The sequence below is a fragment of the Falco punctatus genome (assembly GCF_963210335.1).
Source record: "Falco punctatus genome assembly, chromosome: 10".
Taxonomy (NCBI): domain Eukaryota; kingdom Metazoa; phylum Chordata; class Aves; order Falconiformes; family Falconidae; genus Falco; species Falco punctatus.
In genome coordinates, this window is record NC_137590.1 from 13112243 (window position 1) to 13131276 (window position 19034).

General features: G+C 41.3%; 1 protein-coding gene across 6 annotated transcripts; it reads left to right on the forward strand.

The window, feature by feature from the left end:
- Positions 1-68: 68 nt before the first annotated feature.
- Positions 69-18833, forward strand: SS18L1 (SS18L1 subunit of BAF chromatin remodeling complex). Of its 6 annotated transcripts, XM_080403658.1 has the most exons (11): positions 69-645; positions 4315-4391; positions 5565-5649; positions 6485-6629; positions 10229-10426; positions 11378-11542; positions 12454-12555; positions 12962-13054; positions 14353-14472; positions 15976-16103; positions 16294-18833. In XM_080403658.1, exons 1-11 carry the CDS (start codon positions 577-579, stop codon positions 16318-16320), a joined length of 1209 nt encoding a protein of 402 aa, XP_080259784.1. In that variant the 5' UTR covers positions 69-576; the 3' UTR covers positions 16321-18833. The 6 variants fall into 6 exon arrangements, with proteins under 6 accessions (XP_080259784.1, XP_080259783.1, XP_080259781.1 ...); XM_080403657.1 differs by having other exon boundaries at positions 69-4391; XM_080403655.1 differs by having other exon boundaries at positions 1280-4391; positions 15976-18833.
- Positions 18834-19034: the final 201 nt, after the last annotated feature.

Here is a 19034-nt window from a genome sequence, read left to right on the forward strand (position 1 = left end):
CCCGCAGCGCCCCCTGGCGCCGGCCCCCCGCGCTGCGGCCGCGGCGGGAGGCGGGAGAGGGGGGCGGGGCGCGGGGCGCGGGGGCGGGGCCCGGCCGCGCCGCCGGGCGCTGTGGTTGCGCAGCCCGCGTGGCGCGCGGCCGCCGCAGCCCTCCCCGCGCTGGCGCACTTGGCGTACGCGCGGGCCCGGCCTACGCAGTTGGCGCAGCCGGCGGCTGCGGGCGAAGGCTGGGAGCCGCCGCTCGGCTGCGACAGGAAGCCCGGCAGCAGGGACGCACCATGTGCGGCGGGCGGGGAGGAGGCGGCGGGGCGCCGGCGGCCGCCTCCCGCCCCCTCCCCAAATCCCCGCCGCCCCCCCCCGCCCCGAGCCGGCGGCGCGGGCGGCGGGGCGAGGGCGGCGCGTGCCGGCGGGTGGCGCGGCGCCCGTGGCTCATTGCGGGGCGCAGATCGTACCATCTGCGGCGGCCCCCCTCCCCATGCACTGCGGAGAATCCTTGCACGGCAATAGCGGCCAGATAATAACAATATTATTAGAGCCGGGAACCGATATATTATAGACACGTAAAAAAAGCCCACCATGTCGGTTGCCTTTGCTTCTGCTCGCCCGAGAGGCAAAGGGGAGGTCACCCAGCAAACTATCCAGAAGGTAAAAGCATGCTTTTATCCAGGCGGTTCGAGAGGGTTGTGCCGTCCGTGCTCCCGCGGCTGAGGCAGGAGGCTGGTTTCTAGGGCGAGGAGGGAAAGGAGTGAATTTGCGAGGGCTGCAGAGATGGACAGCTGGAGAGAGAGGTGGGGGAAGGAGGAGGAGGAGGAGGTGGAACAAAGCAAAGGTGTGCAGCTCACCGCAAAGACGGAGCCAGAGGAGGACTCGGGGAATAAAATTGGGATGGCACGTTATCCCTGCCGGGAGCGCTGCCCGTAACGCGTTGGGAAATCGCAATGCAATTTGCAAATATAAGGTTCATTTCTGATGGTGTGTCAGCTCCCGGCCCCCTCGAAAATCCGACCTGAAAAATGAACTAAAATAAAAGGCTGCGTTTGCGAGGGCTTTCTTTTGTACTGGGGTGCAGAACCGTAATGTCTCAGAAGATAGAGGGAGCACCAATGGCCGGTATTGCTCACAGGCTGCCCTGTTACCGTTTGTGCTGCGTTCGTTGATGTTTGATGACAAACAAAGGTTTTGCAAGATTTCCTCCGGAGCGGACACCTCCGCACGGGTCTCCTGTGGAGGCCAACGCAGAGGGCTCCTAGTTGGGAAGTTATTGTTTCCTATTCCGCAGGATTGACGGCAGGGACCGTACACACATGCCCGACGCCCCTTCCTCCAGAGAAGGTAACGGTCAGGAACGAAGAGGCTGCAAATGTCAATAAAGAACATGCATGGTTTTACTTTGACCGCTATTTGTCATTTGTACTTCTGCCGTATTTTCTGCGTGTTCCCCACCGCATAGGTGTTTTGTTGACGCGGAGCTGTGCGGCGTGGTGGAAGTGAGGCGTGTATGTTCTGGGGGTCCGTTCCTAAACACTGACCACTGAAGTGCCATTGCTAATACAGCAATTAACCGGCCACCCGTGCGGTTTGCAGGCAAACCATTATCTGGTGCCGATTTATGACTTTGAGGGGGGGGGGGGAACCCAACTCAGTGGAAGACTGTGACAGAACAGGGATTAAGGCAGAATAAACTGCCACAAGAGAGACCAAAGAGATGACTTGAATCTCAGGAGGCTGTTTGGAAACTAATCCCGTTTTTTTGTAGCTCTTGCAGCACATGTGCCATTGTCAACTGATTAATTTTAAATACAAAAATGTTTAGACGCTGTGGGTAAGTTTTTGTCTAACCTCCAGATTGGTTGGGGTTAGGACACAATTTTGTAATTCAGATAGTTTGTACTTAAAACCATGACTGTATCCACAGACAAAGGGCAGCCAAAGTATCCTCAGTTTGATTTTCAAGCCCTTTCCTTTTTGCATATTTATAAACTTTATGGAAGCTTCAGAATGTTATTTCTTTACCAAAAACATGTGAACACATCTCCCATCTTAGGGGGACATTTGCTGGCATGCTACTTCAGGACTGTTGGTCGACGTTGGGCTGTTGGCAGCGATTTTCTTTTTGCCAAGCAGTGGTGCTGAGAAAAGAGACTTGAGGCAAAGCAACTGGGTGGGCTTTGCAGTCAAGTACAGAAATGGGGTGGTGAGGAAAGGAGCAGACGCTGGGCTGGGAACTCCAAAAATCCTCATTAAAGAGAGCTTTGTAGAACACGTGCCAATTTCATTGAAAAATAAGATTATTCTTGTTTGCATCCGTAATATATAAGCAGCTTATTTTTATTTATTAACTCAGTTTTGATAGTCTTTCAAAGCTGTTACTATTCCAGTACCAGCTATTCCTAAAAGATTTCACGTGGAGGAAGTTAAGAGCGTTTGACAACAGAGCACTGATGGTGGTGCTTTAAAATAGTTCATCAAGCAGCATTTGCAGGGCAGTAAACTTCCATTTCTTCTGTGTAATGGAGATCAGAACTTGGTTCTTTTTTCCTCCTAACTTACAAAAAGAGCTGTTCCTGATTCCTTTTTCTTTCAGCAAGCAATGTGTTCCTCAGCTCATTGCAGAAGCATAGCCCTTTCCTGACAAAGGTATCCATAATACTGCTTGGGCTTTTGCTGTTGAATACATGTCTTAACTGAATGTGAAAATGTTGTCAGTGATAGCTGTTGTGGAAACAGAAGAGGACAGATTTATATTCTTTGCTAATTCTGTATACAGAATTTCCACCGACACAGGTGAAAATTCTGTATGACAGTGAGTACAGAGCGTGAAACAAAGAGCTGCACTGTGAAGCAGACAGGAGTATTTTCTCTTAAAATGATATGCTGCACCCCGGTTGCCATGTGAGCACAGGCACGCAGGCAGGAGGAACATGGATTCTTGACTGACACAGTTCTGACGTTCCCTGTCAGCATTCGAGAGAGCAGCCTCCGACCTGCTGTGGCAGGCCACAGCGACACCTCAGACCCTCGCTGACTTGAGCGACAGGGGATCCCTGCAAGTTCCACCAGTCAAGAGCCTGTGATGGACAAGGGTGTCCAGCAAAGTTAAGACCAACTTACAAAATGACAAGAAGCAGGACAAGCCGATTTCTGTAAGGGAGTGATTAGCTAGATTGCAAGGGGATCAGAAAGGCTCTTTTGCTCGTTTTCCTATAATCTAACCCTTTGCATATGAATGGGTCAAGAATTCGTTCTGATCAGAATGCATAGCTACACAGATCAGTTCACACTTAACGCACACGAAGACATGTTATTCTTTCCCCAAGAGCTCTTCTGTCCTGATGAGACCGTGGTTCAAAGGCCCAGCCCTGCAAGCACTTAATAGCAATGGTACCTACAAACTGTATCACGTAGGGAGTTTTTCCCAGAGGCAAATCTCAGTTTGTAAATACTGTTGTTATTTTTCCATTCATACACCTGCAGAAAGCTTGCCACATTGACAAGAAAGCTGGGGGAAGAGACAAACTATTGTATTTGAAATTTTAAAACAAATCAAAGGCTATTTTAAGCTTTTAGTTGTACAAGTTCATTAAATAAAGGTCAGTGGTCGTTTTGTCCTGCAGCTCTGGATCTTCTTGGAACAAGTCAGTCACTAGAATTTATTGCATGAAGCTAAGCTAGCAGCCACTGATACACATAAATTAACTGATAGATAATTACGCGGTGTTTTAATTTTAAGTCCTCCCTGTATTAGAACTGAAGTACCCCAAAGGACATATTAGGATGTAATTCTCTTAAGTGCAGTTTCAAGTAGATCCAGTAGTGCACATTTTATACTTCATCAAGTTCAGTAGTCTGCACATGCTAGTCCTGTGCAGGGAAACTAGTAATTTTAAGTTGCTTGCAAGTATGTTTCTTGTTTGAAAGTTGGCATGTTAGTAAAATCTGAAGTTTTGGAAAGGGTTGGGTGGTGTTTTAGAATGAGGCAGAGGTATTTCATAGAGAAAGCATCTTCCTTCTTCAGCATAAAAATCTTATCTGCCATTTAAGGAGGACAAAAGGTAAGTCCATTAATTCTTCTGTGTTGGGTATTTCAACTAACTCCTGTAAAGATAACTGTTCATAAAGGAATGATTTGAAAAGCACAATCATGTGGCTCAGTAACATCACTTGTAGGTATTTCATAATATCCCAAGGCAACAAAACTGCACAAAACACCATCCACTGCCAGGACAGGTGAAGTGAATGTGGAGTATCACAAAAGCACAGGGCTTTAATATGATACTTGCAGTAACGTGTTTTGATTGTATTTCTTTTATGCAGATGCTAGATGAAAATCACCACCTAATACAATGTATTATGGATTATCAGAGCAAGGGGAAAACTGCAGAATGTACTCAGTGAGTATTATGAGTTTTGGAGTATGTTAGGAAATTTTGGTGTACTTATTTTCATGAACAAGACTATGAAAAGTTCTGTTCACTGATGACTGAGAAAATAGACTATATTTTTAGATTCACTTGTATTAAGAAATTTATATTGTTCTTAGAGGTTTTTTTCTGAAGTATTTGAGTATTTAGTATTTACAGTATGTTTAACAGGTCATTTATTCCAATAATTATAAAAATTTCCAGTTATTGGACCACGTGCTCTATGCAGATTCATTACATACAAGTAGAATCAGGTACAACATTAATAACACATTTTCATCAGAAAGTAATTAAATGTTAAGGACCAGCCATGTCATTATGTATGGCTAAAACAATAACGCATGTAGACATACCAGTTTGTATCACTGCTTCCTATTCCTAATCATGAAAACAAAATGCCTTTATACAGCTTCTGTGTTAAATCTCAGTCAGGAGGAATTGCCAGTCTGCCCCATGAAAGGTCGAGTTCCCCTTATCAGAAGAAAACTAATCTTAAAAAAGCATTTGCATTTTTCTCTTGCCTTCTTGGGACCCTCCCTGTTTCCAAAAGTTTGACTCTTCACTTTGCTCAGTGGCACAGCTGTTAGTTTGCTTTTGCATGCCCTCCTGTTCTTTATTATGAGCTTTTCCACTTCATTGAGAACTGTGAAGAAGCATAAATGGTTCTGGCGGTGCTTACTTGAGTAAACACTCCAGTTAGAGCACTCTTGAAAAAAGTCTTGTTCTTCTCAGCTTGCTGGCAGGGCAAACAGGTTTTGGTTTTTGGAGTTCTGGAATTTCATTACTACTAGGACCCTTGTTAAACAGGAAGAAAAAGTGGCCGGTTGTTACAGCAGCTGTCTGGGTGTCAGCACTCAAAGACCGAGGTCCCAGCTCCACAGTTCACTCAAAGTGCTTTCAGTGGAGAGTGGATTTTACCTCCCCCTTCCCCCAAGTTTACCTATTTGTAAAAGAGGTGTTGAACACACTGATCCTTGATGAAAAGCAAGATAGCACAGATAAAGGTCATTACTATTGCTGTGTATTAGAACAGATAGAAAGTGGGCTAATGTAATTTAACTAATCGCTTGTCATAGAAAAAAAAGTTTGGAATTTTCTGTATTGTTAACCCTTTCCAAATAAGCTTTACTCCTTATTCTGTAGATACCAACAAATCTTGCACAGAAACCTGGTTTACTTGGCAACAATAGCAGATTCTAACCAGAATATGCAGTCCTTGCTTCCTGCTGTAAGTATCAGTGCTACCATCAGATACATTTACTATGCTAGAGGGAAAGGCTCTTTGATTCTGCTACTGATTGCTGTCAATAAACCACTTTTTACTATTTTCCCAGCTAAAAGTTTCTAAGTGGTCAAGTAGACCACTAAACAAATCAGAAGTACTTTTACCGTGTTTAAAACACATTCTTTGAGACATTGGTGTTGATCTCTTGTCTCTGTAGCTCAAGTTCTATATACTGCAAATGGTGCAGTGGTACAGATGGGAACAGCCTCTATTTGTTCCAGATTGTTTATTCTTTACCTATTCTTATTGTAGTCTTTACTCAGGAAAAAAATGCCACTATTTTATGTCAAAAACCTAATTCAGTGTTTGGGCATTGGTTTGTCTTTAAACATCGTGTTATTGTTGCTAAATGGGTTCATTTTGGAGGTATTACACATGACACAAAATACCACAGAGCTTTATGCTTGACAAAGGTCAATTTATCAACACACTTCTGAATTGTCTTTGCTAATGCATATCCCCTCAGCAGTTATGTTCTGACCAGCATAAAATGAAATTCATGTAGAGTACGGAAGAATGGGCACAGAAGCCAGACTCTATTATAAACACAGTTTTAAGATGTTCACTGTGCTGCCTGCCGGCTTCTCTGTATCATGCTGAATGTCACTCACACATAGTAGTCAAATGAAGAAAGGTTTACGCAAGCAAGCCCAAAAAGCAAAGGAAGGACATATTTAGTTGAGGCAATTTCTAGTCATAGTCAGGCTAATTTGGGGCTTCTTATTTTGCTAATTAAAAACCTAACCAAAAATTTGCTTCTCCTCCTTGTTATTTGCAGCCACCAACGCAAAACATAAACTTGGGCCCAGGAGGAATGACTCAGAGTGCATCCAACCAGTCTCTCCATTCACAGAGCAATCTCAGTGATGCAATTGGGACGGGCCTTCCTCCTTCCTCCCTCATGCAGAGTCAGATTAGCAATGGTGAGCTTCGGTCCCCTTTGTGCTGCTTTGCTGTTGCTTGGCAACAAAATCATTAATGCAGAATATACTTACAGAGCTGTAAAAGACCTCTCCTAACTCACCTTTCAGGCATATAGGGATTTCAGGCATATGCTGAATTCGTCACAAAATGGCTACAGTCAGTAATGATGCTGGCTTCTGCAAGGACTCCAATCTGCTTAGTATTTCTACAGGAGAAATTAAAAACATTTTTCAAACAATGCATCCAAGTAAAGATGCATCCAAGTTTTTAGTTAGAAAAATTGTATATTGTGGTATTTTTCTCTTGAAAGTGGTGTGGTTGGCCACAGTAAAATGGAATTGCTTGCATGACTAACTGCACAACCAAACCTTTAGATTGAAAAAACCTTCCAGGATACATGCCTTCTTAAAAATAATTTGGTGTTGCACCAGTCTTTGTCCTCTACAGAAGCTTGCAGAGATTGTACTACATAGCCAAAGAGTTTGCACAGACTTTTCATATGAATAAGATAATATACTTTGTCTGTTTGTTTTTGTTTGTGCAACTAAAGGAAACTAATTTAAAGACAAATATTTTTTTTTCACTGTGTGCATTTTACAGTATGAATAATATGTTTGTTTATTTTGTGGTTTGTTGTTATTTAGTTCTTGTTTCTGTGGGTCTTTCCCAGAGTGATAGAGAGAGAAAACAGTTTCTATAAATAGAAATATCTGATTGTAAAATCACAGACTTTGGCAGGGGGACTCCAGAGCAGATGCAAGCCATGAAATTACTTCTGAGTTTTTAAAAATCCGTTGGTGGATTTTTTAAACTTTTAAACTAATAGATGAGGTACCTACTTTAAGTGAACTTACTTAAATTTATCTGTGCCGCCTTTTTGAAAGATTTACTACCTAGTGTAACTATTATAGTAAGTTAGTCAAAACATTATTTTGTGTTACTAAGAATCTCCATTTTCAGTGTGGTTGCTGGTTTTTCTTTTTTGCCCCGCCCCCCCCCCCCCCCCCCTCCAGTTCTTTATAGTAACTTGGTGCTGATGGGAAGAACCAGACTGGCAGTCCTGACGACTCATCTGCAGAACAGAAGCAGCCAGGGCAGTTTACTCATGTTGCCCCAGCCCAGTACTAAAGCCCAGCCTGAGCTGTGGGCGTCTCAGGGTAGTTCACTCTCGCCCCAGTCACTGACACTCAGTCACCCGGGTAGCACTGGGTAGTTTATCGTGAGAGTATCGATCCACTGGAACCCAGGCTGAGGACACAGCTACACTGCAAAACGAAGGTGTGACGGAGAGTGCAGTAGCTGGGCTCTTCTGAGCAGCCTAGGTACCAGCAGCAGCGATGGCATGTGCTCTGCTGCTGGGGCTGTGAGAATGGGGCCCTCACATCCTTGGCTTTGGGGACACCCCTTGGTTGCCAGTCTCTACTGCTACTGTCTCTGTGCCTGCTAGCATCAGGCTAGCAAAATGATGCTATGTGACACAGCATTCCTGATGTGCAGGTAGACGCTGAGATTGAGAAATTATTTCACATCGGTCAACAACTGTTGGACAGCGGTTTTTGGAAATTAGGAATAAATAAGTAGAAACAATTCAAATGCATGGGCTCTAGTACTTGTGAAAATTTCTTATCTAACGGCAGCAGAGATGAAAGTCTGTAATGAACAGGTACACCATTGCAAGAGAGGCAAGAAAAGGGAAGAAGTCATAGAAGCTACTACACTTTATTCTGTATTGTCCTCAGTCAGGACTTTACAGGAATCGGCCTACGGGACAGTAACTAGGTAATTCCCTACACACATGGTAACTGTGTAGTGGCAGCTAGGTGAATTGTAATGACCATTCTGTTATTGGGGACAAGCTAAAACCAACCCACTGAGATTTCAAGTAATCAAGTCAGTGATTCTTCGTGCCACAGCCCTGCAGGTAAACCCATTAGATTCAATAAACGAACCAGTGAAACTTGGCTGCCTCCAGACAGAATTGGGCCCAACTGAGAATTTAAGCTGTTCAGAAATCATGAATGAGGCTGTTCAGAGAAAAACCCAACTGTCTTATACGCATGAGAGTATGAAAGAGGTTCAGTGCTTTGTATTTATCTTATGGTTTAGTGTTCTTTTGGTCAGGCTTTCATATTTTCCCTTACGATCACAAATTAGCCAAACTTTTTTTTGCTTTAAAGGCCAAGGTTCTCTTAAGTTTTTCCATGCAGATAAGGCAAGGTTTACCAGCACTTGCTACACTCCATCTCTCACGCAAAGCAACTGCTTGCTCTGTTCAGACACCATGTGGCCTTGTGTTGCACAAGTAGAAGAATCAGCTTTACCAGACACAAAAACTGGAGCAAAACACAGGGCCAGATCTCTGTAGCAGTATATTGACCTGGCCCCACTGATTTCAGTAGAGCCGTCTCTCTTTATCTCTTGTTGAAAATGCTACTTACATCTCTCCATCAAAGGAAAATATAATAATCCACAGCAAATTTTCTCATTTGGATGTCTATAAAAACCATTAAGAGTAATTAATGAGGTTTGTACTAAGAGAATCAGACACATTTTTCAGAGGCTGTAGATGCACTTAATAACTGTGAATTAAAGTATTGTTATCTAAAATTACAATGTAATTCCTTCTCTTCCAGGGATTCTACATGTCTTCCATTCTACCTAAAATAATTTAGATTGGCAACAATACAGCTGAATTTAGGTAGACAGCAGTACATGCTATCACATTTTATGTACTAATACACAATGAAAACAACTTTCCAAATCTCTCATAAAAGTATTTACAGCAACAAACAACAAAAAACAAGAACCAGATTCTCTGCAATTTTAGTTACCCAACAGCAATAGAACTGTAAAAAATAAGCATACTGCCAGGTAAGCAAGATGATACAAACCCAGGATATAACTGGGGCAGTCTGATGATTACATACAATGATGTTGGGAAGGGCGTACTGTAACAAAAGGGCTTATTATGGTGACTTGAAAAACTTCTCTTCTGAAAGTCTGAGCTACTTTCAGTCAAACTTCAGGAAAAGGAGAGACAGGCTTGTCCTCTAAGGAGAGGGTCCCTCGGTACTTCGTAAGCCCCAGCTAAGAAGGTTAGTTGGTTATTGAGGAACCAAAGGGACGGAGCAATGTGCAAGCGTTTCTCAGCCACTACTGTGCCTCCCCGTTGTCACCATCTGTGGGGCGAGGGACAAGAAGTCAACAGCAGGACAGGAGAAAGAAAAGAACACTTTTCAGAAGGCTGGGATGTTTCCAGAGTCCATGTATTTTTCTGAATTACTTGAAATTACTGAAATTTGTTGATTCTGCTGCTGGCGAGGAACTGGTTGTAGGGCATTGCTGCTGGTTTTGTTCTTCCTGTCTGCAATTCTGTATAGCCTGGATTTGGCTGCCAGGAAGAGGAAGATCACTCTAACTGTGCAGTAGGCAGTTTTAATTTGTTTGTAGATATCAGGGAATTTCAATAATGAGAATTTTTTTTGTTTTGTTTTGCCTTATCATAAGGTATTTTAGAAAGGCCGCGAGGGCTTTAATGCTCACTGTACATTGCCAATAATAGCACAGATTTTCTTGTTGCTCTCTTTAATTTTTCTAGGTCCTAATCACGTGTCTATGCAGCAGTCAGGCCAGAACACTATGCCCACGACCTCTCTGAGTATGACTGTCAGCAGTCATGGAACTGGGCCTGGTTATAGCCATACAGTGCCTGCATCTCAGAATGTGCCAATGCAAGGCCAGGGGTCAATAGGCAATTATGTCTCTCGAACAAACATCAACATGCAGTCTAATCCAGGTAAACTCCCTCTTCCTCCTTCTGGGCCAACTTGACTTTTCAGTGACCTCAGAGGTTTACCACACATGAATTTGTTCTGTAAATATTTTCTGTAGACAGCGTCAAACATAGAAGAGGAAAAGCCAGCTTTAAGACATCTCTGAATTTCAAGTTGTCAGGCACTACTGTAAGTCGGAACGGTTTCAGACTTGCTTTAACTTACACCGACTTGCTATGGTTAGCAACAAGTTGGGGAAAGGAGCGTTAGCTAGAAGTGCAGCACCACTATCTGATAGCCCCCAGCAGCAAATCCCACAACTGTGGGAGGGATCTGAGACGCACCTTTATCCTAGCTGAAAGAGCCTGCCGAAGAGTGTTACACATGTACTGCTTGTACATTACTACCCCGTTTTCCTTATTTTATTGATACTTCACACTGCTTGCAGGGCATAGAGAGACTAGCAGACAACTCAGAATTAATCTCTTAATTTGTAAAAATATTTGCTACTGAGTATTGAATGGGATGTCCAATGCTTAAGAATTCTGTCCGACAATACAAAATCTAGGGATCAAATAAATCCTAGAATGTCAGTTAATAATCAGGTATATAATAAAGTGGAATTAGAAGAAAGGATTGATTAGGAAAGAAATGCAGCAATGAATTAGTCAGGAGGCAGAGAGGAACAAGCATCAGTTCTTAGTTCTTTCTTTAATCCTACCGTGATAATGATTACTAGATGTACTTTTAAATATCTGACTGAAGCAAATGGCAAGAACTGACCATATAATAACATCCTTTCTGGATTACAGTGCAGAAGAGTTAAATACATGCAGTAGGAAAACATCTCCCCCTGTGGAGAATTCACAGAATTACCAGGGTGCATGTCAGTTGGTTTTAACTTGCTTCCAAAGAGACTAGGGAGAGAACTGTCTCATCCCTTTAGAAAACAGTATTTCCCGTGTACATTGTAGTCTCCATGATGCACCAGCAAGCAGCGACGTCGCATTACAACTCAGCACAAGGAGGGAGCCAGCATTACCAGGGGCAGTCCTCCATTGCCATGATGAGTCAGAGCAATCAAGGCAACAGCATGATGGGGCAACGGCCAATGGGCCCTTACAGAGCTTCACAGCAAGGTAAAATCTATTAATAGGTTATTTATACTACTATTATTAGATTGATGATATTCAGTCCATCCTGTGGGGTAGGTAAGCCAACAAAATTTCCAAGTAACATTTATGAACAGGGAATCCCATCCGGTAACACAGGACATCTCAAATGGTGGAAGTATCGTGACAATCAGATTAACTTTAATCTATTTTCAAGATTTATCTATTTAATTATTTCAGATATTTAGGAAAGTAATTCTGTCTAAAAGGGGTCGTATATCTCTAAAGAAAAGATGAACAATTTGATATACAGCTCACTCAAGCCACTGGGAATATTTTCAATTCTTTCAAGTGGTACCGGATCAGCCATAACACAGAGCAGTTAACAAGGAACACATTTCCAGAAATAAGATAATAGTGTGCCACCAATTAGTACGAAAAATTAGGCCAAGGAAAGGAAAACACCAGAGGATAACTACTATGCTCCTAAGACGTCTCTGGAAAAGTTCTAAGAGGTAATAAAGCTGCTAGACAGATTCTAACATAAACTGAATTTGGCTAGGAAACAAATTAATACATTAATTAAAATATACTTAATTCTGACTGTGTTCTTGAGCATGGAATAAATTCCTATGTTTTCTAATAACTCAGATTAGTAGATGAAATGTAGTCATTACTTTTGATATTGTCACGGAAGTTAGTGGTTTTAGGACATGTTACTGTCCATTGCATATTTCAATTTCAACAGCTGTTTCTGAGAATACAGATTTATTTCCTTTTTCTGGTGAGCAAAACATCTTTGAAACTGCTGTCAATGTACATAGTATGTTTACTTATCCAGATGTAAACACTGTTTTCTTAAAATAAATCAGATAAGAAAAAAACATCCCTTAGGAGTGCGTGGGCTCAGTTTGCTCTCTCTTGTCTTTGCCTTGCAGGTTCCTCACAGCAGTACATGGGTCAGGAAGAATATTACAGTGAACAGTACAGTCATGGGCAAGGCTCATCAGAACCTATGAATCAGCAATACTATCCAGATGGTAATTCCTCTGAGCTGTAGTCACTGTAATATTGATAAAGTGTAGACCACCACCGTGACTGCCACATCCAAGGACGTGGCAAAGCCATTACGATGCATTTCCAATTTAAATGATAGAAAATTCTAATCCCAGAAAATGGGAGCCTGGTACACAAACATATGCATCAGTGCACCCTGCTATCCAAACTGCTTCAAAAAGAGCACAAAGTCTAGTTTGGATTAGTAAATGCGAGAGATTTATCCATAGGTGTGACTTTCCTTGCCACATATTTGACCTCCTACCTAATGGGTCTGTATTTCCTCTTAGTGTCATCTTTGTGCATAAGCAGCTTCATAAGAAATCATTCAACAATGTATCTATAGTTATATTAACAATGTACGTGATAAAACTTTGCAATTCCTTGTAGGACATGGTGATTATGCCTATCAGCAGTCATCCTATACTGAGCAGAGCTATGACAGGTCATTTGATGACTCTACACAACACTATTATGAAGGAGGTAGGAAAATATATTTGCAATCTTTGTAAACCAAAGCTCTAATCCCCTAAAATACTAATGAAATGCTTATGAAAATGTATAATATGACTTGTAATTTCTGCATCACTAACTGCTACTGAGCTATTATTTAAGGAGTGTCCAGGAAATAGGCTTCAGCTATGTATAGCATTTTTTATACCAAGATTATATCAGACTGTATACACAGTATCATGTCATTAACTGTATTGTGTGGCAGTCATGCTGCGCAGCCTTGTGGGATCACTAACTTGTTTGTAGCCTCATTTTCATTAGAAAAATGATCCTCAGTTGTAGCTGAGCCAGGTGGAATTATAGCTATGGATACTGAACTTTTTTTGTAGTAAGAGAAAAGACTTCCAGGATATCAGTATCCTCCACTCTTACAAAACTGTTTAACAAACATTTTATATAATGCTGTGGTAAAGATTATGCTGACAAAGGTAAACTAATGTGCTGCAGTTAGAAATGGGGTTCAGAGCCAGAAAAAATTGGCAGCCGTAAATGGAAATTTCTCTAAAATAAGACAGCCTACCAATTAATTCCAGGACCAGCTTTTTCTTGATTTACTTAATTCACCTTACAAAGTGTGAAAAACAATGGGTTAAATGAAACTAATCATTGAAAATCGTCAATACTGTGAGTTTGCAATTCTACCACTAGAAACCTCTCAACAGTAGTACATCAGTAAATTCAGTGATACACTTAGGGTATCTGAACTCTAAATTAACTGCAAAATATTAACAATTATGGTACAGTGAGGTGGCATTTAGGAAAAGCAATGTCATCTTTATAGTTTCTGTTCGTTTTGTTGTTTCAGGATACTGCAAATGGAATTTCCATCATAGGTGTTTCAAAAAATACCAGTAACAACTAGATAAGTGGTCTTTCTGGGATATATGAACCAACATAATTATCTAGAAGATAAATACAGTGGGAGAGCTTCTTGAGAAACCAGCTATTTACCCTGGCACCTTTATCTTTGTGACTCTTGTGTTTTGCTTCTGAAACACTTCTGGGGTAAAAAAAAATCTTTCTGGGAACAGGGTGCTTGTGTTGTTTAGTGATCTGTATAAATAAACAACTCTCTCCTGTTCAAAAGAACAAAAAATTGCTGAAGTAAACATCCTGATGGGCAAAATACAATCATGTTTCTGAAAAGAGTACTTGTCTATGAATTGCAGACCAAGGGTCCTTATACCTTTGTTTTCCTTATGATTTGCATGTCCAGTGAAATACCTGCCTCATCTATAATCATACTATTTAACTTTTTCCCTCTTTAGGAAATTCTCAGTACAGCCAGCAACAAGCAGGATACCAACAGGGAGCTGCACAACAGCAAACATATTCCCAGCAGCAATACCCAAATCAACAAAGTTACCCAGGACAACAGCAAGGATATGGTATGAAAACTGTCACTGACCGCTCAAGTGTTTGCAGTACTTCATCCTGGTGCCTCCATTCCTAAGTGAAAATGTGCTGTGAACTATTTCCTTGATTAACTTTGGACATCCACATACCAAAACTAGCCAAAGAGCACAGTATGTAAAGGGATTCTGGGCAGTAACATACATTAGTATAGCACTGCATTCGATACCGTTATGTGAGCATCCTGAAACCTTCTCTCTTTTGAAAGAAACTTAGAAAATACACATTTGCCTCATGTTGACTTCTTGGGAAGTGTCAGCAGGAGGTCACCGCCTGGATTCTCAGGCCTCGTACACTTCTAATAGTTCTGCAAGTGACATGATAAAGTAACATCAACACTGCAGAGAATCACTACTCCCTTAGATTTCCTGCAACATCATAGGGGGTTTATTCCTTGGTGAGGGAGTGAGGTGAAAGGAGAAAAGTGGAAGTGCTTTGAACATGCAGCTAACAGTGGCACAAGGCTTTTGAACCCTTCAGGTCACCAGTAGCAGAGTGCCCCACTGTTACCAAAAGCATCCAAGTCTGATGGCTGTCTTCCAGTTTTCTGACCAACTGGAGGCATCTTGTATGTCTTCTCAGGCTTTGAAAGAAACTATTTCAGGTTATTTAGTACAAAAACAGGGTCTGGAGAGGTTGGAATCCTAGCTTCAAGGCAAGGGATTTCTGGTGGATCTCCCAGATGTGAGGGTACTTGACCTTGAACTGGCAGTGCTAACCAAAGTCAATAAATTGATGTTGATATCAACAGCAAACCCCTTTTAGAAATGTGAAATCTCATGAAATAGAATCTACATGCCTAGAATTTTAATTAAATTATTAACACCTGACTCTGCAGTACTAGTAGATAGCCTAGGCCACTAAAACCAGACATATTCTGTGAAATTAAACCCAAAATTCAGTTCACGATGTTAAAATCTGGCCTCTTCTTTTTAAACGTACTCCTTCATAAAAATCCACTGATAATGCCAAAAAATGCACATAGCAGTCTATACACACAATATACAGTCCCAAATAAAGGGAAATCAGGATCCCTGTGCAGCTGTGTGTCTGATTTACATGTGCTTTTAAATTATCTATATATATATGCAAGAGATTTCTTAGGTTCTGCCTGGTCAGCAGTGCTTATGGTGGCACAGCCAGATTAAATAGGAAGTTAAACGTGCAATTGTTACTAAAATAAAGGCCAGGTAGCTTGCATATAGGTAATAATTGAGCTGTGCCAATACAGGTGTCAGATAAAAGTATATCACAATTTCTGAGCAAAGTTTAAAACCTGAAGTTTACATTGCTGCAGCTAGATCGTTATTAGTATTAACACTTTCTGCTGTAAAGCTAGACAGGAGGTCTAGGCAAAATTTACTCACAGTTCATACCCACAGAGCTTACTTGGCTACCATCATGTTTTATGTTACCTTAACCCTAAGAACTCCTCCTAGTAAATCAGGCCTTAGTAGCAGATTTCACTGTCTTCTCAGGTCCTGCACAAGGAGCCTCTTCACAGTATTCCAGCTACCAACAGGGGCAGGGGCAGCAATATGGAAGTTACAGAGCTTCTCAGACAGGCCCCTCCGCTCAGCAACAGAGGCCTTATGGCTATGAGCAGGTAAATTGTCTAAATCTCTGCTATGAAAAAGCACTCTGCATATAAATCTATCTGATAATTTGGTGCAGGCATATTGGTGATACTTCAGTGGGTCTTTCAAAATTGATAGACCAAAAAAAATTGTCTAACTCACTGTTTGTAAACCTCTGCTATGTTATTCTCCAACATTTTTATTTCTCTTTTTTTATAGGGACAATATGGAAATTATCAGCAATAAAAGAATACGATCCTGTGTCAGATTAATTTCAATAGTATCTCCATCTTTTGAACTGGATGTACAGGCAGTTTTGATTAATTGTAATATGTTGGTTACCCCTTAGCACAAAGCAGCGTCTGTATGTGAACAGTGTTCATTTCATGCTGGATATGAAGCAGTGCACTACTGGTAACAAGACAATGCTTTAATGGTTTGATATTTGGTGCTGTGTATAGTACTGTATGTTGATACAATGCAGAAGTTTTTCATTTAGCCCCCCTGCCCCGGCCCTTGCCCCATTCTTGATGTTTCTAAATAGCTTTAGGATCATTTGATCACAGTTGTACCCCGTTCTGGAAAACAGCCAGGTCATTCTGCAGTCTGGCTCAATACAAAGCCATTCAGTCATGTCTCAGTCCAGGGGAAGTATCCCGTGGTAGTTATTGATCTTTTTTAACTGAACGCATTGGAGATTACCTGCCAGCCTCTGAAATCCACGCCTCTTTACTTCTTAAGTATAACGAGATGGATACATTCCTTACGTGAAGACAGTTCTATGCTGTATGATAATTAATTGCAACTTCTGTAATGCCTACCTACCCAATACCTACCCAAGTCTTAAAATGCAGTAATCTGCATAAGTCCACATTTCTGTTGTAAGAGGTACAGGAGGATCAGAACCTATATTCAAGAAAATGATAATTACTAGAGGCACCTTTTATATATCCATGTAAACGAAGGTATTTCTGTTGTGGAAGTAAAAACAGAAGGGAGCTGTGAGATCTGCAGTGTCAGCCTACTAGACGTCAATATTGCTTCATATTGTGCTTAGCTGAGAAAAACATCTGGCAAAAACTCCAGTCTTAAATACGCTACTCCAGATTTTTAACTCACATAAAATTTTCGTGCCAAATTTTGCAAGCAGGTGGCTGGCATCCTTCTTTATTTCTGATTCCTCCCTTGCCCTTACTCAGATTTTCCAGCAAGCTTTATAACCATAAATATTGTCAAATTTTTTGGTCTCTTGGTCTTACAGTTCATTGTCACTTTTATTTATCTCTTGTAGCTTGACAAATAGTCCAGAAGTAAAAAATCCATCCAAATTCAGCTTTAATTGTGAAACAATATTATGCATATAGAGAGGGGAACTATTAATGGGGTCAACCAGTGAGAGAATACCTATAGAGGGAGAATTTAGAAATAAAAACTAGTGGTATGTAAAAGCCAGTATGAACAATGTAAGTCACTTCAGTTTTATATGTTCTTATAAAGTGTTGGAAAAAAGCACTTATAAAGTGCTTATATAAGTGTTGAATGAAGTACCATGTCCAGATTTCTCTGAGGCAAAAGGCTAGGACAACTATGACTGTACTCCATGAGCATTTTTAATATGAGGTTAACTCAAAATTTACAATATGAAGTAAATACACCTCTGTAGGATTTTCTCCTTTTCTTTGTCTGAACCGATATATTAAAGGGATTTTGAGTTCTAGAACTTTATATTTTGAAAAACGAAGGCCACAGGGAAAACAAAAGATGGCTCAATTCCTTTTTTTTCCCCTGTAAAGTCTTTAACGGGACAACTAAAGAGTTTACTATTAAATATTGTCAAGCATTGCCCTTGATACATTAATAATTTAAATTACTGATAAAATAGAAGACTTTTTTTAGTCAGTCCTCATTTCTCTCATCTTTCCTGCTGGTGTTTTCATAGTCTGAAGTAACAAGGAACAGAAAGGAAGTAAGATTGTTTTCTTTACAGTATATAAAAATTACAGGTAGCCATTAGAATGCAATATTGCTCTTTGCCAGCGTGAAAATATGCCTTTTATGTGGTTTTTGAAAGTGCTGAAATACTTTTGAGAGAATATGAGCAACACTTAAAATGAAACAGCAACATTACATCAATCTGAAATGTCTTACATTAAGAACTTCTTGAATGTTGTGTATATAATGTATTTGAAAGAGCACTTTGGAAATAGTTTGTACATTTATTTCCTAATTTATACATGATTTTGGGTGTTAATATTTCTAATTGTTAATAACAAAATGTTTATTTAATGTGTTGTCCATTTTTATGTATTAATGTGGAAACAAAGTGATGCCAGCATTTTGAATTCTTCCATTAATTGTATCATTTTCTGTTTTGTAATACAGAATGCTTGAAAAATTGTTTAGGTTAAATATTATTTGAAAATGAAATTGGTGGTACTTTTCTTAGAACACAGACTTTTGAATGGAAACAACAAAGGGAGATTCTTTGAGTTGTACTTTCTCCCCTACTTCTCTGATACAATTCATAGATAATTATAGATGACAAAAGCTCTTCCCAGCTTTCAAATTATTTGGTATGTGATGATCAAAGGCCCTGTGTGAGCAGAGCGAGTGGACGCAGGGAGCACCTCACCTCAGGGGTAGCAGGGCAGGGGACACACTGTCTGGCAGCTCCTCACAGGGCCAAGGCACCCAGGCCTAACCCTAAACACATACACACACACACCCCCCCCCCATTATTTCAGCTGCCGCAGCCCACTCCAGGCTCACTGCGGGGACAGCGGCTTCCAGCCCCGTTAAGACCGAAGCGGCCAGGACCCTCGGCACCACCCTGAGCCGGGCAGGACCCTCAGCGCCCCGCCGTTCCGCACTGCTCTGCCCCGGGACGCACAGGACTGCTCTTCCACCGACTAATTTAACCCACACGGCAGCGAGCTGTGCCCGCGATATTCTACGGTGGC

Excerpts from the sequence above, each read along its gene's own strand:
- SS18L1 (XM_080403654.1), top strand. The coding sequence starts at position 4,237 with ATGTGGAGTATCACAAAAGCACAGGGCTTTAATATGATACTTGCAGTA. Across the intron at positions 5,650-6,484 it reads TGCAGTCCTTGCTTCCTGCT|CCACCAACGCAAAACATAAA; the intron begins GTAAGTATCAGT and ends TGTTATTTGCAG. Across the intron at positions 11,543-12,453 it reads TTACAGAGCTTCACAGCAAG|GTTCCTCACAGCAGTACATG; the intron begins GTAAAATCTATT and ends TTTGCCTTGCAG.